Consider the following 17,484-nt stretch of genomic DNA (forward strand, 5'->3'; position numbering starts at 1 on the left):
TCCTTCTGCATTTTGGGAAATTGTCCATTGGACTGCATATTTCTCAGGCTAGGCTCTTCCCTTCTTTCTAAGGGTGAGCCATCATCTCAAAACTCAAGACTGAGTGTTTGTAAAATGGACAATGCTCCCAGCATTGCAGAGGAGATATCCCAGGGTCCTTGACCCAGTTCAGAACTCCCAACTTCCTGCAGTCATCTTGCTTAAGTTTGCATCACGGCCCTGCCTAACCCGGCCTCCTCTTAGGGCAGACTCAGAGGGAAGTGCATCTTCCTGAATTAGCTGATGCCCAGTAAGAGGGTGGGGCTTGGGGACAGTATATCTCAGATCACTTGTGAGTTTCAGTTTTGAGTGCAAACCAGGTCAGTGGGATGCCTTATATTGAGAGAAGAGCCCAGGTCTGAAGAGAGTGACCAGCTGCTGCTTCTCCCAGGTAAGAACCTCATCTAATTCCTGCCTCAGGTCCAGCCCCTCGCCCTCATCTCTCCTGTTTAGTCCAACGTAGATGAGTTGAGCCTGGAAAGACTAAGCTGGCTGGACCTCAAAGGTGGTTCCCATCGTCAGCAGAGGCCCCTGGGATACCTTCCAGAAGGAAGGCTCGTTCTGTGTAGCTGGTTGAGCTGAATTAAGCCAAGAGGCCCACAGTTATTCAAACACGTATAGATCCTGGGCCGCATTTTGGGGATTTAGTGATATGGGAGACAGGTCCCCCTCTACAGGGATTCTCAGCTGGAAGAGACAGACATAAATACTGGAGCTACCTGGGGAAGTTTCACGGTCTCTGGCATGTTGGAAGTGCTGAATAAATGTCAGAACAGAAGAGGGAATGAGTAAGAGAGTGAGTGAGTGAATGAGCCAGCAGGGCCTCGAAAGGAGAGTGAAATCTCACCACATAAGCAGCCCTTGGCCCTTTTCAAAGGTAACTGCCTTGGTTACCCCATTTTATCCTCAAAGCAGACCTGTAACACATGGAACATATGTTTGACAGATTTGGAAACTGAGTGTAGGTATTATGTGACATTGGGGAGATTTATCGGAAACTGATTCCTTGGTTCTCTGAATAAGAAAAAACTCTCCATAACCCCTACATATGCCAAGCCCTGTGCTGGGCATTGAAGAAGCAGTGATGACTCAGACATGACAGTTCCGGGGAAGGCTGTGAGCAAAGGCTGGCCAGCAGGGCGAAGCTCATAGTCAGTGTGGCTGGAGTATGAAGGAGGGTAGCAAGAGGGGAAGCGTGTGTTGAGGACAGTGTGAGGGGCCTGCAATGCCACAATAAAGAATTTTGGACTTTTTTTTTCTGCAGTAGGAGCTATCACAATGTGAAGGTTTACTTCCTTTCTTAGTGGAGATAGAGCTGGGGAATGACATGATAAAATCTATTTTTGCACAGTCACTCTGGTAACGTGTTGGGCATTGGTGGGATGGGAAGGTGGACAGAAGGGAGCAAGAGTATTAATTAGGAAGGGATTGAACCCAGGACCTCTCACATGCTGAGCACTTAGTCTACCACTGAGCTATACCCTCCCCCCAGTCATAGTCTTTTAAAAAGTTTCAGAATCTCATCTTTCAACCAAAGGCATGAAAGAGAGTAACTTCCAGTGCAGACCGGCTTCTCAAGATCACTTTGTGATCAATGGATTCTGACAATGGGATGGGGGGTGTTGGCTCTGAACTCCACAGATGCATGTCCTTTGTCTTTTGTCTTTTTGCCTTTGGGCAAAAAGGCAGCCGGAGAAGTGGGGAAGCGATACCCGGAGCTTGTGTCAGGAAGGTGGCGTATAAACTCTGATGTTTCCTACCAAATATAAACATCTCTTGTGGGATATGTATTGTTTGATTGAAGTATTACTCACGAAACCAACAAACAACAGAGTATCAAGTAAGAGACTGTTGGAACCATCAGATGAGTGGAAGGCCCAGGGCAGGGGCTGTGGGAACCGGGAGGAGGGACACACCGGAGGGCTCGTCCCGCTCTCTGCTCTTTCAGCCTGAGAGCAGATTGCACAGAGGCGTTGAGGGTCATGGATGTGCACAAGCAGCATGAATGTCTCCAGGAAAAGAGTTTCATGGGGAAAAGTGAAGGAGGAAAATGAACGTGGCTTTGACCATTGAGTCTGAGGAGCCCTTTCCAGCATCCAGAGATGCTAACAGACCATAGGACTTTGGGATTTGGCTCAGGACGGGTAGATTTGGGAGCCTTCGCACAGGTTTTAATCAAACTTTGGGGATGAGTGAGATTAAGAGGGAGTGTGGAGAAGGTAACTATTTTCTGAAACTTGGGGGCCCCACTGTTTAAGAGGAGAGGAGAGGAGAGGAGTTATTGATGAAGACTGTGAGAGACTCAGGAAGGAGGCCCAGGAGAGACTGACTCTCAAAGCCAAGGGACGAGAATTTTGCAGTGTAGAGAATACGCATGGCTTTGCATGCCTGAGAGAGGGCAGTAAGGGTGGGGACTGAGGAAAAGGCTAGTATTGGGCAGCTAGGAGATCACAGATGACCACGGGGAGGGCAAATTCATGGGCATGGTGGGAGTAGGAGGTGGGGAGAGGTTGCATAAGCGGGAAGGTAACTTTCTCAAAGTTTTGCTGCAGTAGGAGGAGAGGGGGTATAATTCAGTAGCCAGTTGCCTTCCACCCATCTTGGGCCTGTGACAGCATTTCCCTTTTCTTCCACCCCTGAAGGGCACCTGAATCATCGAAGGCTCTCTTGGGAATTTCCTGGAGCAGCAATACCACCTCTAGCTTGAGTGAGCAAAATCCCTGACATTTCTACAGTCCTTTACAGTGTGCGGAGGACTTTCAGAACCATTAACTTCCTTAATTTGCACAACTGAACTTTTGTCCTGTTACAGAAGAGGAAATTGAGGCTCCTAGAATTTCAGTTCAGAACCAGCTACATAAATCTGAAGGCGCATTCTGAGCGAGGGTCTTTGCTCTCATTATCTCATTTGCTCCACACAGCCCTTTGACATATGTGTGTCCCCATCTTGCAAATGAAAAAACGTAAGCCTGAGATTGAGAGGCCTGGTATGGTTCCTTCGTGGGGAGCTGGGTCCTCAACGCTGAGCACAGGGTTCTTTCAGCCCAGCATCACCTCACTTTCCAAAACCCACCCAGATGTTTGTGTTGCACATTACAGTTCCCAAGGCATTTTCCTTGGTGTGGCTCCATTTAATTCTCATGACAACCTTGTGAAAGTAGGCATTATTTTCTCCTGCTTTTTGCAGATGAAGAAACTGAAATGCAAAGAAGTCATAAATGATTTGCCCAAAGTCATGGCACCACTGAAACATTTTCTGAAGCACAGATCCACTCCTGTCCACATCTCTCTTCAGCATGAAATTCACACACCTTAACTTGGCATAAGTGTGCCAAGCCAGCCTGCCTGCTTCTCCAGGAGGTCTTTGGTTCCTCCTTACCTCACACCCTTTGCTCCAAACCTCTAGCACATTCCCGAACCCGCAAGTGCAGCAGCAAGTCCATCTCTTATCACTGCCTGTGTCAACCATACTATGATCACTGGTAAAGCTGTGAGGTGTCTGAGGTGGGGCCCAGTCTGCTTCGTCTGTACCCCAGCATCTGGCACGGTAGGGATCAGGGACTGGTAAATGGGAGTGAGCAACAGGATGAATGAATGGCATTGGGATTAGAGATCAGTCTTCCCCGTGCTCTCTTGTCCATGCTCTGGAAAATGAGGGCCTTCTGGTTGTTTACTAAAGGGTCTTTGATGTCAGAGATTCTGAGCTCTGCCCACATCTTCCTGGTCCCCTTCAGAAGCAAGAAAGCTAAGGGTCTGCATCACGGCCTCCAGGAGCCTGCCTGCAGAGTATCGGTTCACCCAGGCTATCCCTTTCCTCCCATAGGTGGCCACCCCATACCGTGGAACCACATGGACTCCGTGGGGCCTCTAGGGTTGCAGCAAGGGGATGGAGCTCCCGGCTGCCCCCAGGAAGCCTTGCCCTGCCCCTCAAACAGCCCTGAGCTGGTAAGTTCAGCACTGGGTTCCTGTTCTCATGCCTATACAAGGCTGTCAAGAGCAGGAGCTGCTGAAGGTGCCGTAGGGCCATGGGCTCCCACCCAGGCAGCCCTTTCCAGCTTACTGAGTCTTTCACATTTGACCTAGTAGCTTTATCTTCCAGGCTCTGCACCACTGCAAGGTGGGGGTTATCTCCTCATTTTACAGCTGAGGAAGAGGGGGCTTAGGCAGGAGTCATGCCTTGAGTTTAAGGCATGGCAGGAGCTTGAGCCGAGGTGTTTCAGGTCCAAATGTTTTTTGCTGCCTTGCCACACAGGCACCGGCCCTGCCCAGGATGGGTTGTCTCAGTCTAGAAAGGACCCTCCTGGGGTTTTCTGGCAGAAAGCTGGGTTAAGGCCCTTCCCGTCCCCACTTCTCTAGTCACTCCCGCATGTCTCCCTCGCCACAACACGGCCACTGTGGTCAGGCACGCAGAGAGGATTTTAGTGCAGAACTCAACTTGGAGGTTATTGTGCAGTAGGTCCATGTGCCTCAGGTTAACTCAGGATGAGTTTCTCTTTTTTTCTGTTATCTTGACCAAGATTTAGATGCCCTTGCCTACCACACCCTTTAGCAGGAAACACTTGGGTAAGTCATTTCGTCTCTCTGTTTCCTCATCAGTGAAATGGAGGAAAATAAAGTCTAATCCTTCCACCCCCAGCAGGGTTAAGGGAGCTAATGGGGACCCTGCACAAAGGAGGCATCCATGGAAGGGTCCTCAGATTGTTCCCTGCAGTTTCTTTACTTTCCAGTCCATTCTGACATCTGCTGGACTTGGCTTGTTGCCCAAACCGGGGGGGGGGGGGCATCGCCCCCGCTGCATGTCGTGCTTCCACTTTACACTTGTGTAACCCCTGCGCCAGACCCTGCTGGAAACGGGTCCTCTGTGCACGGCCTCCAGCCGGGCCACGGAAGGGAGCAACGGCTGGGCCGTGGGGCTGGCCCTGCCAGGGCTTGCTCTGGGGCCTGCCACCATCTCCTCTCTCACTTTGCTCCCTCCCTCCTGAGACTCCCATGAGGGTCCCACACCCACCCTGTTAGCTCCATTGAACACCCCTGCCATTTAAAGACAATTCCCTTTGGCTTTGGGGGAACTTCACGGGAACATCAGATTTCCTGTGGCCTCAGCACTGTTGGCCTCACCCTTAGCTCCCTTTCCCACGATGATCTGAGGAGAAGGTTAGTTAACCACGAGTGGTCAGAGCCCAGACCTGTCTGAGTCCCGGCCCGATCCTTTCCCGCAGGACTGTTTTTGTCACCAGGGTGGGGCATGGAATCCGGCTCTCCAGGCTGCTAGTGCACTTGTGCGCTGAGGAATGGGGACCCACGTTCCCCTGAGCACGCCCACACTGAGCATGGCCACTGAGCATGGCCAGCCACAGTCCCACCCCTTCACATCTGCTGTCTTCTCGGTCCTTACAACAATTCTGAGAAGTGGGTGCTGATTTTGTTCTGGTGGACAGAGGACAAACCCTGTTCAGAGAGGTGAGGGGATGGGCCCAGACCAACCCACACAGCAGGGTCGTCCTCCTGTCTTTCCTGAGGCTTCTGCCACCTCCTAGTCACTCCTCATGCACCTCTCACTGCACCCAGGATGAAAAGGAGGAACATTGATCTGCTCTAGCCATTGACTTCTCCATACCTCTGTGGTTGTCATTGAGCAATAATAAAGTATCCCTCACATCTGAACAGCACTCTACCCTTTCACATACATTATCTCCTTTAATTCTTGAGCCACAGCAGCCACTCAATCAGCATATCCTTCCTGTGTGCTTGCCGCAAGCCAGCCACTCCCTGAGATACAAGACTTGGCCCCTGCGGCCTTTTGAGTATTATCTCTTGGTGTTGCATAGGGGGTAATATTATCATGTCAAAAAGAAGTTTAACTTGCCCAGGGCCACATAGCCAAGAAGTGGCAAGGCAATATCTCAGATGTAAATGTTCTCATCCCAAGTCCTGTGGGGTTTCTTTGCTGCAGCCCTCATCAGAGCTTTGGGTTCCTTTCAGGTGAAATTGCTAATTTTTGTAAGGCTTCACGTTTATGTGGAAACACCTTTGCAGTCGGACAGATCTGGTTCCAGGTCCCACCCTGCCCTTAATAGCTGCTTGGATTAGGCAGATGACTGTCCCTCTCTGAGCCTCGGTTTCCTCATTTGTGACATAGGAATAACCCCTCCTAGCGTGCATGGCTACTGGAAGCCACCTGCTGTAACGGGGATATGGAATGGAACATCTGGCACTCCACTTAGGATCATTTGCCTCCTTAGGGGTCTGTTTCCCATCCTCTTCCTAAAGCAGGGGTGGGACTGAGTCACCCCCATCTCCCCCAGTTGGCAGCCCCTCCTCCCTGGCTCTCCTTGCCTTGTTATCTCGGTGCCTGAGTGATTACAAATATGGGCCCAGTGTAGGACAGTGGGTTATAGGAATGGAATTCCTTTGAGACAGGCAGTGGGGGCCTGGGAAAGGCTAAGTCTGGGAGAATGGGGTCCGGGGTGGGACCTTCCAACGAACCCAGGGAGGCTGCTGGGGCCTCTTTGAAGGATAGGCCAGAGGGTTGAACAGGGGAGATTTCCCCATAGACATGAGATCTTGGAGCTTTTCTTAAGCTTCCCAACAATAGGCTTCTGGTGGAGAAGAACCTGGGGTGTCCCATCTGCTGCTTTCCGTGCCTGCCCCCTTCTCCCTTCACTCTGAGCCACCCCTGGCCCAGCCTTTCCCCAAATCCATCCGCTCTGAAGAAAATCCCTTTGTGCTTTTCCCCCAGATCTTCAAATGGCTCGTTCTCGTCCTTCATTTAGGTTACCTCTGCAGGGAGACCTTCCCCAACCAACATCCCAAAATACTTCTTCCTCCCCGGTCATCCCCGAACTTCTATTTCTGCTTTTCCTCCCTTCCGTTACTCCCAGAGCCATATTACATATTTCTGTGCTTATTTCCTGCCTCCCCCTCCACCCCAGCTGGAATCTCAGCTCCACAGGAGCAGACTTGGCTGGTTGTGCAGGTATGGTGCTTAGAGTAGTGCTGGGTGCATATTAGGGGCTCACTCAATGCCTATGGCAAGGATGGCTGACTGGTGGGAGGACTGTCCTCCATGGTGTGGCTCCCCCAAGCTCTCCTGGGCTGGGCTTGCTCAGGCTCCATAGTTGACTGGACTGAGAGAGGGACACACCTGAACTTGAAGTTCATCCATGCATTTGTCCGTTCATTTGCTCATCCAACAATAATTCACTGAGCAGCTCGGCCCTGGGTTCTGGGAAGCCAGAGCAAATCAGTCATGGGGTGACAAGGGAGAGGCCTTGCCAATCCTGAATTCAAAGTAGTGGAAGGGACAGGGGATCTATGGAGCTGAGAAGCCATGAGGGAATGGAGCAGGAGGAAGGGGGTGGGTCTTCCCTCCAGAACAAAGCCTTCTGAGGATGTAGGAGCTGGTGCAAGCTGTGAGCAGCAAGAGAGCCAGGATGTGTGAAGAGGCGAGGAATGGGGATGAGCAAGTGTGGGGGAGATCAGCAAGGCTCACAGAGGGCTCAAGCAGGGCTCAGGCCAGCCCCTAGGGAAGCTGCGGGAGAGGTGCTTGTTTGGACTGGGGAAGGGAGGTCTGAGCCGGGCCAGGCTGGCCTCTGTCCTGGTTGGAGTTGGGGGACTTGGCTAGGCCAGCAGGGCTCCCACTCAGCTGTTGGCTTATTTCTCCTCAGGTGCAGGAGTGCCTGCGGCAGTTCAAGGTGACAGGGGCACAGCTGCGGCAGATCCAAGCCAGCCTCCTGGGCTCCATGGAGCAGGCGCTGAGCGGGCAGGCCAACCCTGCCCCTACTGTCCGGATGCTGCCCACATATGTGGGGTCTGTCCCGCATGGCACTGGTGGGTGGCATAGACAGAGACGAGTGGCCAGGCCTGCAGAGAGGGCTCTGATCTGGGGGAGGGGGAAGCTCCTCATCCCTGTCCCCATCTCTGTAGTCCCTTGACGAGATTTTATGGGCCTTGGGAATATTTCTGGGAGGCAGAGAGCTTGGTCTCATCAGCTTCATGCCTTTCTGTTACCTGCCTGCCCCCAGAGCAAGGAGACTTCGTGGTGCTGGAGCTGGGGGCCATAGGAGCCTCACTGCGTGTTCTATGGGTGACCCTGATGGGCACTAAAGGGCACAGGATGGAGCCCCAGAGCCGGGAGTTTGTGATCCCCCAAGAGGTGATGGTGGGTCCTGGTCAGCAGGTGAGCGCTCACTACCCAGACTTTGGGCTTTGCTGGGCAGCCTGAGCTCCAGTGGGCAGAGCTAAGCCCCTCACTGGTCCCACAGCTTTTTGACTTTGCCGCCCGCTGCCTGTCTGAGTTCCTGGATGCGTTCCCTGTGGGCAATCAGGGTCTGCAGCTTGGGTTCAGCTTCTCCTTCCCTTGTCACCAGACAGGCCTGGACAAGGTGAGGTGGAGTGGTTGCAGGGACAGTGGGTGGGCTGCAGCCCCATGAAGGCCGTTGGAGGATTGACCTGACTTTTCTGCCCCCAGAGCACACTCATTTCCTGGACCAAAGGTTTTAGGTGCAGTGGTGTGGAAGGTCAGGATGTGGTCCAGCTGCTGCGAGATGCTATCCAGAGGCAGGGGGTGAGTGGAGGCAGGGGCGTTGGGAGGGCTGCCCATGTGGCCTGGACCTGGACCCAGCACATGTAGACTGTGCTGTGCTTCTGGGGGGCCTGCTTTCCTTTCCTGTTTGTATCCTTTATCCAGTTTAACCCTCGGGTAAATGCTGCTACCATTCTCATTTTATAGGTAAGGAGACTGAGGCTAAGAAAGGTCAAATAAATGTTCAGGACCATGGAGGGAAACAAAGACGAAAAGACTTGATCCTGTCCTCAAGGAACTCACAGTCTAGTGGGGAAAGCATTCCAATAAAATGTTGTCCCTGTTGAGAAGGTGGTTCTGATGACTCTGGGAGAACAGGGAAGGGTTCACCACGACTTGAGAGGAGACTTGAAGGAAGAGGTTGCCAGGTGCATGAGCTGAGGCTGGGAAGGAAGGTCTAATTTCATAGAAGGGAACATGCAAAAGTCTGGATGCCTGAGAAAGGCCGATCTGGATCTGCTGTGTGAGTGGCTGGAAGTCAGCGCTGAGAGGAGCAGGCTTGGGGAGCCAGGCAAGGACCAGGGAAAGCGAGCAAGTTGCCTACAACACAGCCTGTAATCCTGTGGGGAGTACTGGTGTTCTGGAAGTCATGGCTGAGGCTGGGAACCCTGAGACCTCCAGGGCCTGAGTTAGGGGCCGAGGAGCCAAGAGGCAGGGGAGGGATGGGTGGGAGGGCTTAGAGCATATGTGACACGGATGTGTGGGCCATGAGAACACGCATTTCATGGGCTCTGGGCGTGTCGCTCAAAACCAGGCCCCAGCCGCTGCCCTCTCCATTGTCTAGGCCTACAGCATTGACGTGGTTGCCGTGGTGAATGACGCAGTGGGCACCATGATGGGCTGTGAGCCGGGGGCTGGGCCCTGTGAAGTCGGGCTGGTTGTAGGTGAGCCACGGGCATTTGTGATGGTGAGTGGGGCACCTGGCTGCCGGGTCTGCAGGCCCTGATGGTGTTGTCCCTTATAGACACTGGCACCAATGCGTGTTACATGGAGGAGGCCCGGCATGTGGCTGTGCTGGATGAGGACCGGGGCCGCGTCTGCATCAGCGTTGAGTGGGGCTCCTTCAGTGATGACGGGGCCCTGGGGCCAGTGCTGACCACTTTTGACCACGCCCTGGACCACGAGTCCCTGAATCCGGGTGCCCAGAGGTGGCCTGTCACTGCTTTGTTCCTTCCCTCTCCACTGTCCCTGTACTCCAGCCCTTAGGCCCCACCCTCTTGCTTGCCTCTGGGGTCTCTGGGTTGCATCCTGGGGGCCCCAGCCAGACTCAAAGAAGGAATGGCTCAAGGTTCTAGAATGCAGAGTTTTCAACCCTTGGCCCTCCCTTATTCCTGACTCTGCCAGCTCCGACAGGGGTTAGGGGTTGGGAGTAGCCAAGCAAAATGTCTCCTGCCCTAATTTCGGTCCTGCCACCCTCCAGGAACCCCCTTGAACCTAACCTAAGCCAGAGAGGACAGCGGAGTCTGGGTAAACAGCCACCTGTCTCCTAGGAGGCCATTTGCTTCTGGAACTTTCAGTCAGGGGCCCCAAAGAAAATCACCCCTCTTTGAGAGTTCCTGGAAGTGGGGCCAGGTGGGCTGAGGGCTTAGGAAAGTCTCTGTCCAGCCACACTTCTTGCCTGTAGGTTTGAGAAGATGATTGGGGGACTGTACCTGGGTGAGCTGGTGCGGCTGGTGCTGGCTCACCTGGCCCAGCGCGGGGTCCTCTTCGGTGGCTGCACTTCCCCTGCTCTGCTAAGCAGAGGTGGCATCCTCCTGGAACATGTGGCTGAGATGGAGGAGTAAGTGCGGGAGGCAAGGGGCTGCGACAAAGGGAGTCTCAGCTTGGGGTGGGGGGCGGAATCCTCTCTCCCCGAAGTAGCCATAGAGCTCTGGTGGGGGGCAGGGAGCTTTTGGGCTACTTGAGCCCCAAAGCAGCACCCTGTCCCCCCTAGTCCCTCTGCTGGGGCAGCCCGTGTGCACACTATCCTGCAGGACTTAGGCCTGCGTCCAAGGGCCTCAGATACTGAGCTCGTGCGGCACGTGTGTGCGGCTGTGTGCACGCGGGCTGCCCAGCTCTGTGCAGCTGCTCTGGCCGCCGTCCTCTCCCGCCTCCAGCGCAGCCGCGAGCAGGAGACACTTCAGATTGCTGTGGCCACTGGAGGCCGAGTGTTTGAGCGACACCCCAGGTATTGGGAATACAAATGACCTTGTGTGAGCAGGTAGCAGGAACGTGTGTGTGTGTCTGTGATACACACCTGGAAGGCACTCTGGTACCATGGGTGCAAGGCAGTGGGTACAAATGGCACCCAAGCAGAGTGAGGACAGATGGGGGTCAGGGGAGGCCAGAAGAGGTCAGAGGAGGGGGTCACTGGGGGCACTGTATGTATGGTTGGTGCACAGATGGATTTAGAATTGAATTGGCTTGAAGTGAGGGAGCCCAGGGCTTCAACAAGCCGTGGGGGTCAGTCCAGGTACCAAGCCAGGGTGAACTTGCCATGTGTCTGTGCAGGTTCCTCAGCATTCTGCAGGAGACAGTGATGCTCCTGGCCCCTAAATGTGATGTCTCCTTCATCCCCTCTGTGGATGGGGGCGGCCGGGGCGTGGCAATGGTGACTGCTGTGGCTGCCCGCCTGGCTGCCCACCGGCGCCTGCTGGAGGAGACCCTGGCCCCATTCCGGTTGACCCGTGAGCAGCTGGCAGCGGTGCAGGCACAGATGCGAGAGGCCATGGCCAGGGGGCTCCGTGGAGAGGCCTCCTCCCTCCGCATGCTGCCCACTTACGTCCGGGCCACACCTGATGGCAGCGGTAGGGACCTGGCCTGACTGTGGGGCTGGGTCACGGGCTCCTGCGGTCACAGCATATGCTAGGGTAGGGCCACCAGCTCTGTCTTGGCACTGAGGGCCTCTGCTCCATAGAACGTGGGGACTTCCTGGCCCTGGACCTGGGGGGCACCAACTTCCGGGTCCTCCTGGTGCGTGTGGCCACGGGAGGTGTGCAGATCTCCAGCCAGATCTACTCTATCCCGGAGTGTGTGGCCCAGGGCTCTGGACAGCAGGTACTCACTCACAGCCTGGGGTTGATGTCTGGGTAGGGGGAAGGGCCAGGTGTCCTGTTCCCTGACTCGCCCCACCCCTCAGCTCTTTGACCACATTGTGGACTGCATCGTGGACTTCCAGCAGAAGCAGGGCCTAAGTGGGCAGAGTCTCCCCCTGGGTTTCACCTTCTCCTTCCCATGCAGGCAGCTCGGCCTGGACCAGGTGAGAGACGGAAGGCTGGGGGAAGCCATCCTCCAGGGCTTTCCACCAAACACACTCTTCGTGGAGTGGGCAGGAGGCCCGGAGAGGGCTTCCAGGGCTGGTGAGAGGGGTGGGCGAAGGCACTGCTGGGCTGGGCCTGCACCCAGTCTCGGTTTCCCCAGACTGGGTGCAGGCCCTGTTGTGTGCCCAGGTGGCCAGGGTGTGGTGAAGTGGCCCGGCATCCAGAGCCGTGAAAAGGTGTGGGATGGAGACAGACATGAATAAGCCTGGGGGCTGCCACTGGGCAGGAGGGTGGAGCCAGGGTTAGGTCTGCGCACTTGGGAGCAGCACGGGCTGAGATCGGGGCTGACCAGAGGACAGACTGCGTGTCTCCTTGAAGCACCTGTGGCCTGGCTGAGGGAACCTGCGGGGAGCAGCATTTGCTCTCTTTCTCGAAAAGGCTTGTGACTGCTTGGTTTCTTTGCCCTCCCCCTCCCGGCCTGGCTGGTGCCCCTCCTGGCTCGGGTTGGAGCAGCAGGCACAGGTCTAGGCACGGCACCCACTCTGCACTCACCACCGCGTGCTTCAACAGGGACGCCAGACTCTCCACACACACCCCTAAGGCCTGTCGTGGAGATGGCTCCTCCCAGGCCTCGTCTAAGCTCCCAGGAGTCTCCTCCCCAATGCCCCCCAACTTGTGCCGAAAAGCTGCTGTGATGAGGCGCTCGCGGGCCCTGAAGGCGCCCACCAGGTCTTTCTACACCTGTGCTCCCTGAAGAGCCCTGCCTCCTCCACTCCCGCCAGCCTTGCTGTGGTTTTCATCCGCGCTCTGCTCCCACTCTGCCCTCTCGGACACGGGCCTTTGTGCTCTGCTTTCCTTCGCATCGCGCATCTGGCGGTGTCTCTCTGCTGGTCTCCTCCCTCCAGGCTGAGCATTCTGGCACCTTTTGACTATTCCTTGTAAGGTGGGAGAAGCAGGTGGGACTCTGTGTGCAAAATCAGGCATGCAGGAAACATGATCCTACGTTTTCTGTGACTGGACTCAGTTTCTATGTTGAGCCCACATTCTTTTCAGGGGTGAAAACTTAATCAATTCAGGGAGCCTCTTCATTTGGTAGGGGCCCCTCCTTCGCTGCATAGAATGTGCATACAAGTTGCGACATTGGGGAATTGTCCAGGCCCAGCTGTCTGGACTCTGTCTCTTCCTCTCTGTGTCTCAACACCTCCCTTGACACCTTAGCTTCTCCACAGAGGGGAAGGATGGCAGAGGCCACCACTGTTCTCAGATTACCCAAACCCCTTCGGTTTCCTCCCCTCCCCAACAGGGGCATGTCCAGGGTGGAGGGCCTAGGACACCCTTCTTGGGAAGCCATCTGGAGCCTGGTTCTGACTTCCCCCAGCCTCACCTGTCTCTTGTCTGGGAGCGGGAAAGCTTTGCTGTTGCTCGTGATCCGGTGCCCCCCTAACTGGCTCCCTCTCACTTGCTCTCACTCTATCTGGTTTCTGTTTTTGAGACAAAGAGCACAGAATACTCCAGCTGTGGTTACATGGAAAAAGGGATAAAAGGAAATATTCGTGGAGGAAATGTCAGTTAATATTTCTAAAGCCTCCTGCCCCGGAGATCCCCAGTCCTCCTCTCTATGTTTCTGGTTTGGGCAGAGCAGTTATTTTCTCCCAAGAGCAGTGGAATAGTTCCCCCTGCCCCCTCCCTTAGAGGAAACGCAGTAAGAAAAGAGCAGTCCAGCCAGTCCCTTGTCACTAAGTTCACAATTTAAGGTCCGCTTCTCACAGTAAACTGCCTTGTCCCCTCCTGTCCTGCCCAGGGGCCTGGATTCTGGTTTTTCCGTTCGTTCTTCACTTGTATCTGGAACACGCGAATGAACCTCCCATTGACACAGCTCTGTCCCAACTCCAAGAATTCCTTCCTCTCACGTAACTCTTGCTCATTTTTTCTGGAAGAGCAGACTCTGCTGTCATTTGGACCACTGAGACTGCTCTGTCCTTTCCTTTCTCACACACAGCACTCATCTCACCAGCTCTGTTCATTTCTAATCCAATTATGAAGGGCCAGTCCTTCTGGGCAGATGTCTTAAAATGGCCAGACCCTCAGACCATCTGAGCATTTTGACACTAAAAATAGAAGATGTAGGCTGAAAGGTTATTAATAGGTTTCTTTACTCTGGAAGCCTCTGGGGACTTGGGAGGGGACAGAGGGAAAGGCCTTATCCAGGTGGCACAGGATCCTCCTTGTGGAGGGAATCACATACTGCCTTCCAATGGGATGCAGGCTTTGGGGAGGCACAGTGAGATTCCAAGGGCCCTCCAGCTTCCTGCCTCCCCTTGGTCCCATCCCAGGGCATCCTCCTGACCTGGACAAAGGGTTTCAATGCATCCGACTGTGAGGGTCAAGACGTCGTGTGCCTGCTGCGGGAAGCTATCAGACGCAGACAGGTGAGGAGTCTGCTTCCAGGGATGTTTTGGGGCTGCAACAGGTCTTGAGGGGAGCAAAGGGTCTCCCACTTCCTGACAGGGGGCGCGCTCTTTAGCAGAGACCTCTGGGTCCAGCCCCGGTTGCTGTGACGACCACGTTGCCCAGCAACTGGCAGCATCCTTTTGTGCACAGGCAACGGAGCTGAATGTGGTTGCCATTGTCAATGACACGGTGGGGACCATGATGTCCTGTGGCTATGAGGACCCGCGCTGCGAAGTCGGCCTCATCGTTGGTGAGAAGGGCGCTGCTCGTTTGTGCTAATTCACTGCCTCCTATTGATTCCCCAAGTTGGACCATTCCCCTGTCCTTGGGGATTGGCCTCATTCCTACCTGACCCAGCAGGGCCCTGGAACACTCTGTTGGACCGGGAATCTGCAACTTGGGTGTCTAGCCCAGCTAGCTGCTGACTCATGGTCATTTAAGCTCTCTGAACCTCAATCTGTTAGACGGACGTGAGCTTTGGAGTCACACAGATTTGGGTGGAAACACGCGCTCTGCCCGTTCCCACCTGTATGACCTTGGGCGAATCACCAGAGCCTCGGCTTATGTCCAAGATGGAGATAATAATGATGCCTGTCTTAAGGGGTTTTGTGGGTGAAACGAGATGGGACAAAGTGTAGCACAACCCCTGACTCATGGTGCACACTCAGTGCTTGGAACCGGGTGGGACCCCAGCGAGGGTGGCAGGAGGGATGTGCCGAGAGTGAGCTGAGACAGTCCTATGAGTAGTCTTTATTAAGCACCTATCCTGTGGCCGATTCGGGGCTGGATGAGGGGTCAGGAAGACACATAAGGGAGGGGGAAATACCTGCCTTCTCGGGACTGACTGCTTGGTGGGGACTGGGCCCAGAAAAGCAGTGGTCATCAGAGAGAGTTGAATCTGACTAAACGCCAGGGTGAAAAGGCTGATTCAGAAAGAAAGGGGCCCCCACATGAGTGAGACTTGAAAAGGAAGTCTTGAAAGAAGGGATTTGGCTAGGCGGGGGGGGGGGGGCGGCGGGGGGCAGGGCTCCCATAGCTCCTTAGACATCAGTCTCTTAGAGCAGGAGGTACGCGGCAGCCTCGCATGAGACTGGGAGCTTCTTGAACGGAGAGACCTCAGCACTGGAGGTGCTCAGGGGGAGGTGGGCCCAGATTGCTGTGTGAATAAAAGCTGGATGGAGGAATTCTAGGTGGAGCAGATGAGGAGCCCGCCTGCTTAGAGCCGAGTGTGTTGGGGAGAGGAAGGGAATGCCTATACCCAGGGCATGCCCTCTGCCTGGAAGTTTCTTGGCTTCAAGGTCAAATCAAAACAGCACTTCCTCTCTGCCGCTTTTCCTGGCCTTCTAGGCAGGAAGACTCCCCTGGGCTTGGAGATCTCATGGTGCTCTTCTTTGTGCTTCTCTCTGGGCACACAAAGGCAGTATCGGAGTTGCTGCACACTGCCCGAGCTCTGGCTACCGTGGGGCTCCTTATGTCTCATTTCTGTTCTTGGTTCCTGGCCCAGCACCTGCTATTTGACTAAAGACCTGGGAGGCCAGTCCAGGAAGGCTTGGGCCTGTCACCTGTGTGACAGTTGGGGCTGTCACACATCTCCCAGGGGGATGACATGACTGATGGGCACTTTGGGAGCACCCTGGGGTAGCAGGGGAAGTGCACTGATGGTGGTGATGAGAAGGGAGGTAGTGGAGGCCCGGGGGCTTGATGGTGGCAGGGCCTGAAGAAGGGATATAAGAAAGGAAGGAGGACCAGGTCCTGGGACAGGTCATGAGCATGGAGAGATGGAGAGGTAGGAAATGAGCCCAGATTTTGCCGTCTTAGTGGGAAGGGCTCAGACAGATCGTGTCTGCACCAGCAAATGGCTCCCACACCATCTGGCCTCTCTGCAGGAACCGGCACCAATGCCTGCTACATGGAGGAGCTCCGGAATGTGGCGAGCGTGGCCGGGGACTCAGGCCACATGTGCATCAACATGGAGTGGGGTGCCTTTGGGGATGATGGTTCTCTCGGCATGCTCAGCACCAACTTTGATGCAAGTGTGGACCAGGCATCCATCAATCCTGGCAAGCAGAGGTGTGGGTTGGGCCAGGAGGGGTGCCTGCTGATGGCTGGCACTGGTGATGTGGCTGGTGGCTGGTGGCAGCACAGGGCTGGGATCGCCTGCCCTGTGCACACACACTTTCGTGCAGGTTTGAGAAGATGATCAGCGGCATGTACCTGGGGGAGATCGTCCGCCACGTCCTCTTGCATTTGACCAGCCTTGGAGTTCTCTTCCGGGGCCAGCCGACCCAGCGCCTTCAGACCAGGGACATCTTCAAGACCAAGTTTCTCTCTGAGATTGAAAGGTGCTGAGCCCTGCACTACCGCCCTCCACCTCCAAAAGGACCTCATCTATCCACGTGGGCGGAACGCTGGCTGGAGGGAGGTCCACCCTAGAGGGCGGAGAAGGCATGAGGCTGGGGAGCTAATGCAGGATCCTGCCTCTCTGTGCTCTGTTCCTTCCTGTCCCCAGTGACAGCCTGGCCCTGAGGCAGGTCCGAGCCATCCTGGAGGCTCTGGGGCTGCCCTTGACCTCAGATGATGCCTTGATGGTCCTGGAGGTGTGTCAGGCCGTGTCCCAGCGGGCCGCCCAGCTTTGTGGGGCAGGTGTGGCTGCCGTGGTGGAGAAGATCCGTGAGAACCGGGGCCTGGAAGAGCTGACCGTATCCGTAGGGGTGGATGGGACCCTCTACAAGATGCACCCCCAGTGAGTCTGGGTGCCAGACTGGGCAGGGAGGCATGGCCACAGGGGGCCTGTCTGACCTGGGCTCACCTCATCTCTCTCCCTCACAGCTTCTCCAGTCTGGTGGCAGCCACGGTGCGAGAGCTGGCTCCTCGCTGTGCAGTCACTTTCCTGCAGTCGGAGGATGGGTCTGGCAAAGGTGCTGCCCTGGTCACTGCTGTTGCCTGTCGCCTGGCCCAGATGACCCATGTCTGAAGAAGTCTCTAGCAACCAGCTTTGCTGGACCAGGGCTGGGACCCCACCTGTTCCCCAGCCAGGCCGACACCCAGGACTTCCAGGACAGCCATGTGTGACCCTTTATGGCCATTAGCCTCGACGCCTAGCTTTCCCCGAGAGAAGTAGCACTTGGGTTAGGAATATATATATATAATTTATTTACATTCACGTCCGCT

The 17,484-nt window shown here is 55.1% G+C and overlaps 1 protein-coding gene across 1 annotated transcript; it reads left to right on the top strand.

Annotated features, from left to right (window-relative positions):
• The first annotated feature begins 282 nt into the window (after positions 1-282).
• Positions 283-17,472, top strand: HK3 (hexokinase 3). The gene is made up of 19 exons (XM_010946203.3): positions 283-430; positions 3,863-3,984; positions 7,707-7,869; positions 8,064-8,218; positions 8,304-8,423; positions 8,510-8,605; positions 9,408-9,507; positions 9,588-9,771; positions 10,248-10,403; positions 10,557-10,790; positions 11,114-11,409; positions 11,520-11,659; positions 11,742-11,861; positions 14,196-14,291; positions 14,464-14,563; positions 16,200-16,383; positions 16,500-16,655; positions 16,823-17,056; positions 17,143-17,472. Exons 2-19 carry the CDS (start codon positions 3,889-3,891, stop codon positions 17,285-17,287), a joined length of 2,775 nt encoding a protein of 924 aa, XP_010944505.2. The 5' UTR covers positions 283-430; positions 3,863-3,888; the 3' UTR covers positions 17,288-17,472.
• Positions 17,473-17,484: the final 12 nt, after the last annotated feature.

The sequence above is a fragment of the Camelus bactrianus genome, chromosome 22, assembly GCF_048773025.1.
Source record: "Camelus bactrianus isolate YW-2024 breed Bactrian camel chromosome 22, ASM4877302v1, whole genome shotgun sequence".
In the NCBI taxonomy this organism is placed as follows: domain Eukaryota; kingdom Metazoa; phylum Chordata; class Mammalia; order Artiodactyla; family Camelidae; genus Camelus; species Camelus bactrianus.

Coding starts and splice junctions, on each gene's coding strand:
- HK3 (XM_010946203.3), top strand. CDS start 3,889: ATGGACTCCGTGGGGCCTCTAGGGTTGCAGCAAGGGGATGGAGCTCCC. Junction 8,424..8,509: donor ACCAGACAGGCCTGGACAAG/GTGAGGTGGAGT, acceptor TTCTGCCCCCAG/AGCACACTCATTTCCTGGAC. Junction 14,564..16,199: donor CGAAGTCGGCCTCATCGTTG/GTGAGAAGGGCG, acceptor GCCTCTCTGCAG/GAACCGGCACCAATGCCTGC.